General features: G+C 37.1%; 2 protein-coding genes across 2 annotated transcripts; both read right to left on the bottom strand.

The window, feature by feature from the left end:
* Nucleotides 1-11930: 11930 nt before the first annotated feature.
* LOC149153781 (uncharacterized) lies at nucleotides 11931-13076 on the bottom strand. Its single transcript, XM_089443918.1, has one exon. The coding sequence runs from the start codon at nucleotides 13074-13076 to the stop codon at nucleotides 11931-11933; it is 1146 nt and encodes a 381-aa protein (XP_089300044.1).
* A 1289-nt stretch (nucleotides 13077-14365) lies between these two features.
* LOC149153780 (uncharacterized) lies at nucleotides 14366-15562 on the bottom strand. Its single transcript, XM_089443917.1, has one exon. It carries the CDS (start codon nucleotides 15560-15562, stop codon nucleotides 14366-14368), a length of 1197 nt encoding a protein of 398 aa, XP_089300043.1.
* Between the last annotated feature and the right edge of the window lie 694 nt (nucleotides 15563-16256).

Below are 16256 nucleotides of genomic sequence, written 5' to 3'. Positions count from 1 at the left end.
AATACAATCAAAGCCTACATAACAATAATATTGTAGGGCACAACAATAACAATAGTGGGCTTCTATGTGGCACAATAGTAACAATATGGGCACTACATGGGTACATCAATATAAATAAGGGGTATAACTACAATAGTAATGGGGTAATCACTAGTATTATAGGGACCCAACAGAAACCCGTCGTCTCCCCATGCCAGCTTAGCACTCATCGCAATCACAACAATGCAAAGAAACCTTTTGAGCGTGGTGCTTGTAACTCCTAATTTGTGATACGCGATGGTTCTACAAATATTAAAATAATACAATCGCTAATTGCAAATCGCAAGAGTCACAACACCTGTTCTAAAAAAGGACCGTTACGAAACCTGCGATGCGACATATATTACTTTAACATTAAAGTTTCACGTTATGAAGTTACAGTAAAAGCATTAAGGGGCAGTTATGGTTAAGTCCTTTAAGGATTTCATCCGTGGTGGCTATGTACAATATAAGATCTTTTTCATCTAATGCGCATAACTTCTTGTAGTCTGTAATTTGTGTATTATCTCCTCTCAAGCTTTTCGCCTATTATGCTCCTCTTTCTCATTTTGCAGTGTTAATCCAGAATCACACAGTTGGTCAAGATGTCTAAGAAATCTCGAAAGGAAAAGGCCCCCATTACAGTGGAAGAAGGACAAACAAAATTGGTGTTAATTGTAGATACTACCTCTTAAGGCCTTGGTAAAATCTTGTGGGAAGGCATATATGCTTTACTTGAAGTAGAGAATCCAAAGGAGATAGAAGAAGAAGCAACAACTGATGGAACTAATGAAACAGAAAACACTCTTAGTGATTTGGCTAGCTCCTTCCTCCATAGAATAGCAGCCCGTGCAAAAGTTTTACCATATAATGATCTAGTGAGATGGGTAATCGAAAGTATTAATATAACAGACAGAGCTTTCTTCACAGCCGATGGAAGGATGTTCGACACATTCAAACCTGAAGATGTCAAGAGAATGTATCACTTGTCGGATCCCTAGCGACACTACAACAAATCATTCCTGGAAGCTTTCGCAAAGGAGAATCAGATAGAGTCAGACCCTAGCAGACAGTGGAGCCATTTTCCTAACAAGCATAAACATGAATCTTCTGGTATGTACTCTGTGGACTCTTTAGCATCTCCATATTGTTATGCTGCTGCTATGGTATGTAGGCTCTTTGGAAGCCCCAATTCTGCTAGATTTTCTATAGAAATGGTCCCATTGATAGAAGCAACAATCAACTCCTTTGTTATGGATTGGGAAACCATTCTATCAGATAAAATGGCTAGTCAAATACTAGATTATAGAAGGAACAGATTTGTCACCACCTGAGTTGTGCCCCCATTCTATATGAGTGCTTACATAATGGACACAATCTGTTTTAATTCTGACTTTCCCATCCTAGGTTGGAAATGGACTGTTCAGGATCCAACCCCCATTCATATTTATCATAAGTACTTATGGAAGTCTGAATACAAGAATCATTTATACAGGATTTTCCATGGTTTCATTTTACCTGTCCATCAAGCCATCTTTAATAAACCTACTCCTCGGCTGTCTGACGAGGCTAGCATTGATTTAACCTCAATCAGCAATTGGTTCGGGGAGGAGAAGTTCACTTATATTAGGGTTTTTAGCAGTATCATAGATCCTCATGTCCTTCCACTCTACATTCCAGATAAGCTATTAGCTAGGGAAATAGCTTACTAGATAGTGGAAAAAGGGATGTCTAGAAACCTTAAAGACTCTAAGAAACAAGTGTGGCCTCCATTTCCCCTCCGCTATGGCACTTACACATTACATGATTTTAAACATGCCGAGAAAGAAGTAGAGAAAACAAAGGATCTGAGTCTAGCAGTTATTCCTAAAAGACAATATGATCCAAACAAGGTCGCATTCAATTTCACCACTTAGGTGAAAGTTAGTAAATTCATACATGAGAATGATGAGTTTGATGACTTATTTTCTTCAACAGAGTTATTTTCACAAGTAAGTCATCTGGAAAGATTCAAATTGGGAGCCGAGAAGATGGAAAAATTCATGGAATATAGGACACAGAGGTTACTGACAATACCTCTGGATTTATTAAATACTACCCCTATTGTTCAGCAAGCAGAGCATAGCGGGGAGCAGACTATTGAAAATATTTCCAGAGAAAGTGAAACAAGTGAAAATACCAGCGAACCGCTTAGCACAGATGTTCATATTGACCCCATCTTGATTAAAGAATGGGAGAAATTTGTTCAACAGATCAAAAGCCAAAGAAATCCGCAAAACATTATCACATCAGCATCATCCGCAACACAACGGCCCAATGTTCTTGATAGTGCGATTGAAGGAACACCCAGTAAAGACATAGCTCAGAAAGAGATTGAAATAATCCCTGAAAATCCTTCAGGAGAAATTACATTGAATATTGAGGAAATACCACCCTTGGATGTATTTTATAGTCCAAAACATAGGGTTGTAGTCAAGAGGCAGAGGAAAAAGAGGAAAATAGACTAGACATCATCCACAACTCCTCAATCTGAATTTATGAATGTTTTATGGAAGGATTCAGAGGTCAATCCTTCTGAGGATTTGACTAAGTTATCTCAATTTGCAGGGGCATACACAATTGCTACAATTGATAAGGAAACTGAGGTTAACCAATTGTTCAAAGAAAAGGATCAAAAGATTAATCAGCTTGAAGAACAAGCAACAGTAGAACAACAAAAGATTAATTGGCTTGAGGAACAATTGACAAAAGAAAAACAAAAGAACGAGTAGCTTGAGGTACAATTAAACCTAGAGAAACAGAAGATTGACCAGCATGCCATCCAAAAACAACAACAGTTGTCTCAAAATCTCGAATAGCTTCAATTGACACATCAACAAGAAATTAAGGCTAAAGAGGAGCAAATCACACAGCAACAACTCTATATAGAATAGTTCAGAGATTATCCCAAGGTTGAGGAATTTAAAAAGGAAGTCCTAGAGGCAAATAAAGCCTTATCTCAACAACTGAATCTACTTTGCCATAAAATATCTCTTATCAACCCATTATGCATCACAACTACATCACTGATCGATCAAGCAGTTAATACCAGATTAGAATTTGAGGATGTAGATGATAAGGTCACAAATTACCTCTCCTGGAAAAGCACAGAGGAAGGAAGAGCTGCTAAACTACCAAAAATTCAAGAGTCACATAAAGAAATATTGTTTTCGGAATGGGAAACACAGTTGATAAAGGCAGAAAGGGCTACCTCCAGGGCCAGGGCTATAATGAATAATGTGATTGAGTTGGTAAATTATAGTTTATATGGAGCCAGTTTAATTTCCGATTGTTCCCCAAGAAATCTTCCAAAGGCGAAAGTGTTAGAAAATCAATGGAAGCAGGATTTGGCCACCAACGATAAATAGCTCAACAGAATACAAAGCCTTAACTGGGATGCGTATTGGTCCTTTTTGGTCAACCCGCACAACCAACAGATGACCATCAAATGCCTTGCCGATGTTGTTGATCGTATGATGCCCAAGTTTTTAGATGCCACTTACACGAGACAACTACATTCCAGGATGAGTCATCCTCCAAAAATTCAAAACATGCTCTCAATTTGTCGGTTGCGGATACAAGAGAATAAATAGATGTGATGAATCTTTCCAAAGGTGATCACAATACTATTTTTGAAATTCAAATCCCAGATTTTAATGTAGGCAGTTCCAACAACTCAGCGATTTTTTTGAACAATTTGTTTTAATTTTATTATAAATCCCCTTTCATGTTATTTTAGAAGGGGTCATCAATTTGTACAAAAACTAGACTTGAGAAGTTGCACTTCTGCACTTCTTAATTTATTTTTATAAGCCATGGATCAAGGTTTTAGATTTTTGCGAAAGAACTTCAATTAAGACTTGCATTTTTGTATCTCCTTAGGGTTTCTAGAATAAGAAGGTGGAACCAGAATGTTACTTACATAACGAGACTCAAATTCATTCGGTATTTCTATGACTGTTCTTTTTGTCTTGTTCTTTATGTAATTAGCATTCCATTTAATTTGCTATTGTTGATGTATTAACATGCTTTAAGCAATTCTATATTATGTCACTTCTGAATGATTTAGAATTTTTATATTAAAAGATATATGTCAGCAATAAATATTAGTATGTCATGCGACATGTTTTTACAATTACTTTGTTTAATTTCTTAAACAAAATAATCATTATCTAAATGCATCTTTCTATGGATAAGTAAATCATCTATATGATTATTTGTCTGCTAGGAATCATCAAGAATCGCATTGTTATGAGATTACCCGGGTTATATAGATATATTTGTATATTTTAGAGTTATATATTAAATCACCTATCATCTTTATTATACATTTAAAACACTCATCCATCAAACCATAGATTATTGGGAAACTGGTCCCATAACATCCAATAGGAGCCACCACACCAAAAGGAAAAGGAGTTGTACTAAGGTCCGGACCGGGTGGTTATCCCCAATGTTGGTGCTACGATTTTAGATGCATCAACACCCTCTTGAGCATATATATAAATATATGTATCTATATGCATGCCTTTGTTGAGGACTCTTGGCACTTGACAATGTGTATATCTCCTAAGATTTTCAAATATATACAAAGGCCTATCTCTCTTAATCTTCATTGTAGTGTGTGTGTGTGTGTGTGTGTGTGTGTGTGTTTATCAAATGGATAGGGATGCCTCCGATAACCTACCATATAGGCCTATCTCTCCCAAGCTTGGAAAATTCCCTTCCCCAACCCTTAGAATTGAGTCTAGATATCCTTCCAGAGCTCAAATGGGAATTCAATTCATCCCATCCATCTCAACTATTACAATGATTTCATAAAGGAAAATCATGATTTTTAGCCAAGAATTTCATAGTATAAGTCCTACCAATATAGTATCTTGATTGAATAATTTAACCAATTAACATAGAGAATTTACATATCTCACATGTATGGAAATTAAACTAGATTCAAGCTCATAAATTAAACACAAGAATTAGCCATTCCTTTGCAATCACACAAGAAATCAACATTCTGCATTATCCATACAGGAAATAAACATTCTTCAACACAACAAGCCTTCATGCAAGATTTACATACATGGGAACTTAGTTAAGAACTTATCTTGTAATGTGAAGTCTAGCAACTGAGATTGAAACTTCAACTCTCCACACAACCTTAGATTGGTTTTGCTGCAATATTTCTTGCATCCAATCACCCTTGAGCCAAGTTTAGAGCTTGAGGAGTGCTCAAAGGAATAAACTGACACCGTAATCCAAATGAAAGTTGTAGTCCATTGAGTACTGATGTTTCATCCACATTGTTACTGTGTGCATCCACGACCTAGCTTCGGCCTGTGAACACTTCTTCATCCTTCCACACTATGCTAGCATGCTATCTCTCTCTAACTTCCTACCGTGCCCTCTAGCAGTCTGATGTTATTGTCTTCTTCTTTTTCCCTAGCATTATTTCCTTTCTCTCCACAAAATTTTATCCTCTCGATCATATGTGCTTCCCCAACACTCTTAACCTTGTTACCTATGCATGTCCTTTTTCCTATCGAATGCCACTAATTTGGCTTGTTGACTTGACCAATGCAATCCACGAAACAATCATAGGGGTATGGGCTTGTCCTCCATTGAGAAAGCCCATACTCTTCCTCAAATTAGCCTTTAATTTTAGTCAACTCTCATTAAAGCAAACCATCCAAGCCATGGTTGTCATTAAATGAGCATTTTCCCCAATTTCTACAGCAATCTCCTCCTCAAGGCAACTGAACCTATGTGCCTTTTCTCAGCCAATCCATTTGTGTTCACATTTCAACAAATATAACTACAACAAAATTTATAAATATTTACACAAGGGAGTTTACCAAAAGGGTTGTCACATGCATAGTCTAAAAAGGAAACATTTTCCCCTTTTCACTAGAAGCCGGTGATGCAATTCTTGGTGATATTATATTGTTTTGTTGTTTAAATTGTATTTTTGAATGTGGAAATGGATTCAATTCCCTGGAGAACCCAAGAAACTCAAATTGTGTAGTCTCAACAATTTAAACCTACAATTTTGTCAATTTATAGTAAGTCTTCAATAATATTGACTAAAAAAACTATTTGGGAAAGGTGCAAAATGTTGCCTCATTAGATGATGCCTTTTTCAAAGCCTTGAAATTTAAGATGTTTATGCTACTATGTGTCTATGAGGTTAAACCATTGAAACTTTCTAAAGGTCAGGTTTTTGAATCACATTAACCTTCAAGGATCAATTGGAGAGAAAACAAAGAAAATGTTAAGGGTTGCAGTGACAAAATTGCCTATTTAAAGGTTTGTATGAGACTCAAGGATTTATTTCTTAGTTTTTATCATTAATTTATTTATATCATAGTGATATGCATCAAAAATTTATTTTGGGATTGACATTAAATCTTACTTCTACATTATTATATAATGTGGCCAAATGTTCTCACGAAAATTTACATATTTACTAATTTACACATCATCAGAATCATGCCTTATGATTATTTGTATGTTATAAAAACATTTAACACAAAAAATAGTGAGAACCATTATTTGTTTTAATGTTTAAAATGATGCAACCTTTCTAAATTATAAATGTCAATGGAATGCAATTGTCACATGGCATTATCATTGTGATGACAAAATTATGTGATATTTCTACTTATTTTCTACTGTTATATTTTGTCTTCTTGTACTATCAATGTTTGAGGCGAAGTTGGGAACCTTCATATTGTTAGACTATGACTTCCTAGACAATGACAAAGTCCAAGAACACAATTTTCATGAGTTGTAATTATGATCAACTAATAAGTTGTTAGTGAGATCTAAATCTATATCTATTATATCTAAAAGATCTAGAATGATTATTAATGTACTATAAATTTAGATAATGAGATAAATACAATTGCAATAGAATTACATTTAGTATCATAGCTAGTTTATGAGAAGTGAAGTCTAAGTTGAGGTAATGGATGGAAGATGCTCCATTGTAGTGATCCATGAAAGAAGTCATGTTGCCTACATCAACAAAATGTAGATCTACATCACCCAAGATGAACAATGGTAGAGATGAAACAACTCTTCATGGTAAAAAATTAAGTCATCGTTTTTTTTGGAAAAGTTTATTTTGTGAATCTAGAAAAAAAATAGATCTACTAATCAATCTCATAGTAGTGATCGGCCATATATTATAGCAATTTCCTTGATTTGTAAGCACCATAAGTCCGGTTTAGTTGTTATTTGTCAACACTCTTAACTAATAGTTTGGGAAGTTGTTTGCTACAAACATAGTCAAATTCTTGTTATTCTACATCTATTGTAGATCTATCTCTATTGTAAATTTTTGCACCTGGTATTGTTATGAAACGGATATGTTATTTTCAAATGTTGTATTTGGAAGAATTTTTTGTGCAATTCTCATATGTACAATATTTTATGGTTTAAGCCTATTTGTGCAATGGATTGCATCGTGCTTATGTGCATTGAAATCACAATTTTTTTGGAAACCCTCCATTCTTTCTATCTAATACATCACCATTGTTTCAAAGTTTGATCAGATGTTTCCTGCAAAAATTTGCGTTACTTTTCCATACCACACATGGGATAATTTCACATCCCTTTTTTGAACAAGTATGAACATGAATCTTGTGACCTGTCTCCCAGGCAATGAAACTCTGTCTATTTATTCACTCAGCAGAAGTCGAAGGCTGAATAAATGCCCAACGATGTTTTACACCGTCCACTGCCAACAACGATAGCGCATCCGTCGAACCCCTAAACTTACATGTTTATCGCTCAAATCAAGAGTAACACCCATTGCCTTGGTGAATTATGGATTGTCTATAAAGTTGGTGACCGAGTGAATGTTGGTTTGATAGGCTTTATTGGGCTTGGAACTAGAAATGAAGAACCCTTCGAAACCTGAAGGATTCCTCAATGCAAGAGTAGATGCACACGATGCGGGTTTCCTACATGAATAACAAATGAGCATAGAAAGCTCCTTGCGCAATAATGATGCTATGTTGTTCGTTACAATGGCCATTGATGCAAGAATTACCTCGCTTCCCTTGTAAATCAACTAAAACCTCCAGCGCTATTGATTTCTAGGTTTGGTTTTTTTTTTTTTTTTGAAAAATACAAGAATAGTAGATATTTAACTTCTATTCATAATATTATCTTATCATATTTTTCCTATCTTTCCTACGCCCATACATTTCTATGTCTAGTTCTGCTAAAAGTCTCTCTCTAACCAAACTAATGTTTAAAACCATTACATTTTCAGAAATGAAGACTTCGATGTCTTTTTTATACAAAACTTCCTTCATTTTCAGGTTTGTGTTTAACTATCTTCTAAAATTAGTTGATTCTTCTTGTGTTTACCATTATGCCCTGCTTGAAGACTTAGAAAAAAAATGTACCTGTCTCCTTTGAAATACCTCTTTAAGATAGGAGGTCTACAATCCAATTCTACTCTCTGTATATATGTTGGAAGTAGATATGATTAAAAGTCCTTACCAAGTTTTGGATCCTCGACATTCAGTTTGCAAGTATGGGGGGATCAAAAGTAGTATGATTACTTACCTAGTCAATCATGTTGTACAATTAGTTCATGCTTAATTTTTGACAATTCATTTAGAGATAGAAAATCTAGTAGCTTCTATATCTATCAAAATAACATAACTCATACCATCGAGATTACCTATCATCTCTTGTACAGTGGACTGGTGCTTAATATGGAAATTACTCATCGGACACATGGATGAGATGAGCCTTTCCTAGATCCCCATTGTGGCTTGTTGTGGAGCTGGGTTGGAATTACCTTGCCATAAATCATTCTCGAAGTGTGGACCTACTCAATTCAAACACCCCCTCTTAAGATCTCGGTTCCTACTACCAGTTGAACTAAAGGCTAGGCTGAAACTATGCTGATATAAGAAGACTATTGCGCTAGATGCTTATATGGTGTGGCATAATATTGATGTGTAGAATGATACGGTGGTGTCTAAAGTGACTATGGGGCAGTAGATCCTGCATGGTGAGATATAGTGCATGATTTTTATGTTGGAGGCCGATATGGGGGCCTCTACTTTCCTGCTGACTAGTTTTGATGGTTGTGAATTGATCCCCTCTAAAAGCTCCTACATTCTATATTATTCCCACTAGGTGTTGTTGACCCTTCAAGCTCTGGTGGCTTGCTCTATCCACTATTCAATATATCTTCTTTAGCAATGACGACCCATTGAACTACCTCATGCAAGGTACAAGGAATCAAAATTCTAATCTTAGCCCGAATGTTGAAATTCAATCCATAAGCAAACTTGTTTAGTCTCAACTTCTCTGTCTTTAAGTGTGGGACATAATGAAGTAGTTCCATGAATCGGGCCTTATACTCAAGTATTAATTGGCTACCCTTCTTCAATGCATTAAATTCATTTAGTTGTCTCTCAACGAACCCTCTGACAAGTAGCATTCTCTAAATTTTTCTTAAAACAACTCCCAGGTTAACTTTAAAATGTTCATCCCTAACTGAGGTAATAATGCTTTCCGCCATAGCAATGCACTTCCTTTTACTGAGATACACCCATTTTAACCTTCATATTTGACATGTAATCCCTCAAGGTGAAACACATGGCCATGTCTCCAGTCATGCCTCTACAACTTGTCCATCTATGGATTCCCAAGATTCTAGAAACTTTACCGTTTACAATTCCCAACACACATCGTACCTTGTTGGATTTTGGGATCCTTCATTTGGTGCAATGGGTTCTACCCGCTCTTGTTCCAAAGGTTTTATTAATGCCTATGAAATATACTGAAATAATTTCATTAAATTCAAAACTTATCTAACAAGAATTTGTTTTTGCTGCATTGTGTTCCCCATCATTGGGTGGGGGGGTGACAAGAGTTGGTTTCTACAATGGTGCCATGTTGTGCACTTTAACATCCCTACTCCTTCAAGCTCCTCTTCTAACCACGATTACCTATTTCATTCAACATCACTAGTTTAGTTAAATCAAATAGCAAGTGCTAGGATGCTAAGTGACAATGGTTTCAAGGCCCAGTGTATGAACCAAGTGCTCTAATACCAATATTTAACACATACTCCAAAATACATTAACTAACCATATGAAATAAATGATTTTTTTTGTTTATTCTTTTATTCTGGTCATAGAGTTGTGTAACTATTCTATTCTAATTTCAAGATTGTGTATTTTTTTGCCATTAAATTTATCAAAGATCTAATAATTTAATTATCATATTACAATCATAATTTAATTATATAACCAATTTAAGTGTGATACTAATCAAGATATAATCCTCATTTCATTTTTATTTTTTTTTTTATATCATAGTACCTTTGTTCACAATGCATCACCCTCTTTCCATTTATTTACAAGTATGAATATCAGATTCCTAACTCATTATATTGTGCATTGATACACATATTCATCTCAAAGCAATTGCTAGAAACAAGAATTAAAATTTCTGTTGTTTTACTACAATATCTTATATTCGAATTTGATGTTAAGATTCCAAATCAGTCAATCAACTTGGGCATCTTTATATTCGAGTAATTAAACTTATTTAGCAAGGGTTTTTTTTTTTTTTTTTTTTTTTTTTTTTTTTTTTTTTTTTTTTCAGCACGAAAAAACTATATATATTGTATTCATAGGAGGAATCAAAATACAGATACATTATCTCGGATATATGGCCGGAGAAATATGACTAACGAGTATATGGCACATTCTATAAAGATGACTAAAAATATGGACCATATGCAACCTATTTACCTGGAATAGTTACTTTGGGAATAGAGTAGAAATCAATAGGACTTACAAAACTTACAAAAACTTGAAGAGCACATACCTTAACAGAGAGTTAAGCCATTGTATGAGAAAAAGAAAAAACATAACAGAAATTAACTGTTTTGAGAATCATATACCCTGAAAACGAAAATCCTGGACCTGGAAGCAGTGGTTGTCCGTTCTAATTTGCATTCGCCATGTGCCTTGGGGAGATCTCAAAGCAATTGCTAGAAACAAGAATTAAAATTTCTGTTGTTTTACTACAATATCTTATATTCGAATTTGATGTTAAGATTCCAAATCAGTCAATCAACTTGGGCATCTTTATATTCGAGTAATTAAACTTATTTAGCAAGGGTTTTTTTTTTTTTTTTTTTTTTTTTTTTTTTTTTTTTTTTTTTTTTTTTTTTTTCAGCACGAAAAAACTATATATATTGTATTCATAGGAGGAATCAAAATACAAATACATTATCTCGGATATATTGCCGGAGAAATATGACTGACGAGTATATGGCACATTCTATAAAGATGACTAAAAATATGGACCATATGCAACCTATTTACCTGAAATAGTTACTTTGGGAATAGAGTAGAAATCAATAGGACTTACAAAACTTACAAAAACTTGAAGAGCGCATACCTTAACAGAGAGTTAAGCCATTGTATGAGAAAAAGAAAAAACATACCAGAAATTAACTGTTTTGAGAATCATATACCCTGAAAACAAAAATCCTGGACCTGGAAGCAGTGGTTGTCCGTTCTAATCTGCATCCGCCATGTGCCTTGGGGAGCTGAAAGGCCCATTTTAGATAGTGAATTGGCTTCACTATTTTGGTTCCTGTCAATGTGGGAGATGGAATAGTCCCGCCTGCTATTCCACAACATTGCAATCCTGTCCAACCACCTTGCAAGGTGAAAGTTTTCTATATTGTGCTTTTGCAAAACATGATCAATGATTAACCTCGAATCTCCATAGATTTTCAAATTCGGAATATTAAGAAAATTGCAGAAGGAAAGGAGTCCCGTTAATGCCACCGCTTCAGCTTTATTGTTGGATCCTGGACCTGCATTCTAGTTGATTTCAATGGCTTGATCCTTTGCAGTCCTGATGAGTACGCCGCATGCACATATTCCCTGTTGGGTTGCGCCATCGAAGAAGGCGCATGGGGGGTTCGCGGAGAACATTATCAGGGGATCTCCTCCATTTCTAAATCTCTTTGAATTTGTCGTTAGGCTCCTTCCATAAGAGATCCTATTCTTACCGTCCAGACCAAGGGAGCTGTAAAGAGATATAATAGAAGCGACCACCGAATTGTTTGTATCCTTCTTTGAACTGAATATTCTGCCATTTCGCCACTTCCATATAGCCCAAATGACCAATAAGGGAATGGCTCTCTGTTCTTTGTTCATATTGCTCCATTTCTTGAAAGCTTCAGAAACCGTAGAGAAAGAATAGTGGGCGAAACCGCATTGTGTTGCAATGTTCTGCCATATGGGAAGCACCTGGGGGCAGGTGAAGAAAATATGCAGGTTATATTCCGAGTTTTCCATGCACAGAGGGCAGATGGCAGGCCCGTGCCAATTCCGTTTTTGAAGATTATCCCATGTGAGGTTCCTGTTGTGGAAAACCAACCATGCGAAGATGATGATCTTTGTGGGGCATCCAGATTTCCAAAATATAGGGGGGAATATCTCTCGAGAATTGTCTTCCTCAGAATTTTTGAACTGCAGATATATATGTTTTACCTTCGCAGTCGTAGATCCGTCCATACCCTTCCATATAAGATAATATTTAACCTCAGAGCGATAAATACCATGTCCCCACAGCTTTGTTATGATATTATTCCATTGTACCGCCATTTCCTGTTGGAGCTGGAGTTCGTATGCTGTTTTCCATAAGGGGATAGCTCCATCCCAGGTTTTTATGGCGCTGGCCCAGAAGAAGATCCCCCGGCTATGTAACGCTCTCATCAGGTCTGGGGAGATCTGTATTTTACCTGCCCCTCCAGCAAATTCATCCCTGCCGATCATAATTTTAGCTCCCGTTTGAAATCTCCAAATAAGGTTCTGTTTGAAGAATGGCTCCAGTTTCCTAAATCCTCTCCAAATGGAAGATCCATAAGGGGATCCAATGGTGTTTTCCCTGATCCAAAACGATATATCCATGTTGTTCATATATTTTGCATGGATGGCCGAACTCCATAATGAATCCCCCATAATTTCCCTCCACATAGATTTGCATAGAAGTGCTTTACTGAATTGGGCAATGTCTAAAATGCCCCATCCTCCCATTTGCTTTGGCCGCGTCAGCGCTGATAATTTTGTTAGATGGAATTTTTGTTGATCCTTGTCACATCCCCATATAAAATTTGCAATCATCCTGTTCAGGTTCTTTATAATAGTGGATGGAATGAAGAACAGGTGTGCCCAATAAACCATTGTCTGGACAAGAAATGATTGTGTCATGATCATGCGTCCGCCTTTTGTTAAACACAGATGCTCCCATGCTGTTATTTTCTTGTAGAATCGGTCAGCAATCTAGGTCCAATCCACTACCCGGTACCCCACGGCTTTCAGATTAAAACCCAAATACTTTATACCGTGCCTGAGAGGGATGGCTTGGATGTTAAACATACGAGAGAGGAATTGGATCAAATTCCCATTTATATCCTCCACATGGAAGGAGGATTTCCCTTCATTAACTATCATACCAGAAGCGGCTTGAAATCTGACCAATATATAATGTAAACACAACCAAGTTGCTCTGCACAGGATTGCCGAAATAAGGATGTCGTCGACAAAAAAGTTGTGGGATATGTGTATCCCTCTGCATATTGGAAGAGGCCGACAGGAATTTATTTGAACTGCCTTCTTGATATGTAGGCTAAGAGAATCCATAATCAGAATGAAGAGGAGAGGAGACAAGGAGCAGCCTTGTCTAAGGCCCCTGGCAGCTTTAAAAAAGGGGTGGGGTAGCCATTAATCAAAACAGCATAATTTACCTCCTCCACACACGCCATAATCCACCTTGAACACCTGTGGTTTAGGCCAATCTTGGCTAGTAGACAACGGATATAACCCCAGTCCACGCTATCATACGCCCTTTTTAAATCTATTTTTAATAGGGCAGCTTCCAGATTCTTTGAATGCATAGAATGCAGAGCTTCTTGAGTAAGGGCCACGGCGTCCATGATGTTCCAGTCCTTTAGAAAGCCGTGCTATTCGGGGGAGAGATGCATGGATAACACATTCCTAACCCAGATGGCAATAATTTTAGAGATCATCTTGTATAGAACATTGCATAAAGATATAGGGCGGTATTCAGAGAAGCATGTCGAGTGTGATTTTTTAGGAATCAGAGCAATGTATGTGGATGTGATACGGTGGTTAATATATCCATTAAGTCTGGATTCTTCAACCATATTTAGGATGTCATCCTTGAACAAGTCAAAGAAATGGATGAAGAAATCAACAGACCACCCGTCCAGTCCTGGGCATTTATCCTTCTAAAAAGATTTCAATGTCACCAGCAATTCCTCCTCCGTGACTTCAGAAAAGAGGGCTTCATTTTGACTTTCATCGAACATGGTGGGGTACAGCTCAATGCCCCATCGTATGTCTTCAATATGACTACCAATCTCTCTACTGTAGGCCCTGCTGAAAAAATTAACTGCTTCTCGCGATATGTCCTCCTGAGAGTAAAAAGATCTTCCAGCTTCATCTTTAATTTCCCAGATCATGTTTTTCTGCCTCCTCCTATTGGCAAACCTGTGAAAAAACTTGGTGTTTTTATCACCCTCCTTGAGCCAAATGGCTCGACTCTTCAGTCGCCACGTAGATTCCTCCTCTGTCAGAATTTTTTGTTTCCTTTTTTCAAGATCCCAGATCTGTCTACGAATTTGTGAGGAAATGGCATCACTTTTAAAACGGGAGGACAAGAGTTGCAGGTCTTTATCAATACCTTTCAGTTCCTTTCTGTTACGTTCTATTTTCTCTCGTTGCCACAATTTAACCTTGTTACGCAATTGAGCCATGCGGGTAACAAAATCCGATGTCTTTCGCCGAATCGGTCCAGATTGTTGCTGCCATGACTCTTTTACAAAGTGATTAAAATGCTCATCGGATAACCACGTTCGGTTGAATTTGAACGGGTATCCCAGTTTGAATACCTCATTGTTCCATTGAATATATATTGGACGGTGATCCGAGATGTGCAAAGGGATGATTTTCATCTGCGACAGACCGAATCTATCAATCAATTTTTCATGGAGGATATATTTGTCCAGTCTTTTAGCCAGGTAATCATCATTAGACCGCCCGTTATCCCAAGTGGGCCCTTGACAATCCGGTTGTATGTCTATAAAATTATTCTGGATGATGGCATTACGAATCATCCGTCCTATCGGGTCCGCTCTCCTGCCATTGCCCCAAATCTCATTGTTACACAAAGTACTGTTAAAATCACCACCAATCAGCAAGGAGTCCATATCAAAAAGTTCAGATGCTAGAAGTTTTTCCCAGAATGGAAAGCGCTGTCTATGAGGAGCATATATATTTAAAATGTGCACAGGATCTGAACAATTACGAAAATAGGCTAATATAAGAATGCCTGCAAAACATTGGAAAGCAACCGCTTTGACCCAAGTGGGATCCCATAGAACAGCAAGCCCCCCAGACAAACCTACAGCATCAGTGGCCACCATATGCCAAGTAGGGAACATTCTTCTAAAATAAGAAATGGTCTAGGAACAATCATGCATTGTTTCCTGAATCAAAAGCAATCTGGACTTTGTAGATCTAAAGAGGTCCTTTAGAGCCAAAAACTTAGGGTCTGCTCCAAGGCCCCGGATATTCATAGACAAGATGTTATTCATTTCGTCCTTCAGATGGCCGACTAGCTCTAAGAGGCCCTTTTGTAGAGAAATCATTTGAAGCGATTTCTGAAACCGGAATATCAATAAGATTGAGGTCCCTGGAAGTCGAATCCTTTTTCCCCTTTCTCCCTCTAAAGTGTCTACTTCCCCGCTTTTCTTTGCGACGAACAGTAATATTACCGGCGGATTTTGGACTAATGACCGGGGAAGGAGAACGGTCGGGTTTGTGTATGATGAGAGGCTTTAAGTTTAATGAAGCTCGTTTCATGAGCAGATCAATATCACAATCGATAGAATTTTTTCAGAGGAAGATGGTGGTTAAAATGGAGTATTAGACTCCCGAATAGCCTTTCCTTTAGGATCCTCTTGATGAACAGGAGAAGGTTCCCCAGCGGGGAGGGAAGGGGATGCAGCAGGGGACAAAGGAGAGGAAGAGACATATAGAACAGAATGTGATGGGCCCGCCAAGGATGATTTATCAACCGGGGGAGGGAGGGGAATGGCTATATTTGGAGAGGGTTCA

This window comes from Pinus tabuliformis, chromosome 9 (genome assembly GCF_031772625.1).
Source record: "Pinus tabuliformis cultivar Carrire ecotype Pingquan chromosome 9, CPIR1, whole genome shotgun sequence".
Lineage (NCBI taxonomy): Eukaryota > Viridiplantae > Streptophyta > Pinopsida > Pinales > Pinaceae > Pinus > Pinus tabuliformis.
This window is presented reverse-complemented; position numbering and strand designations above follow the sequence as displayed.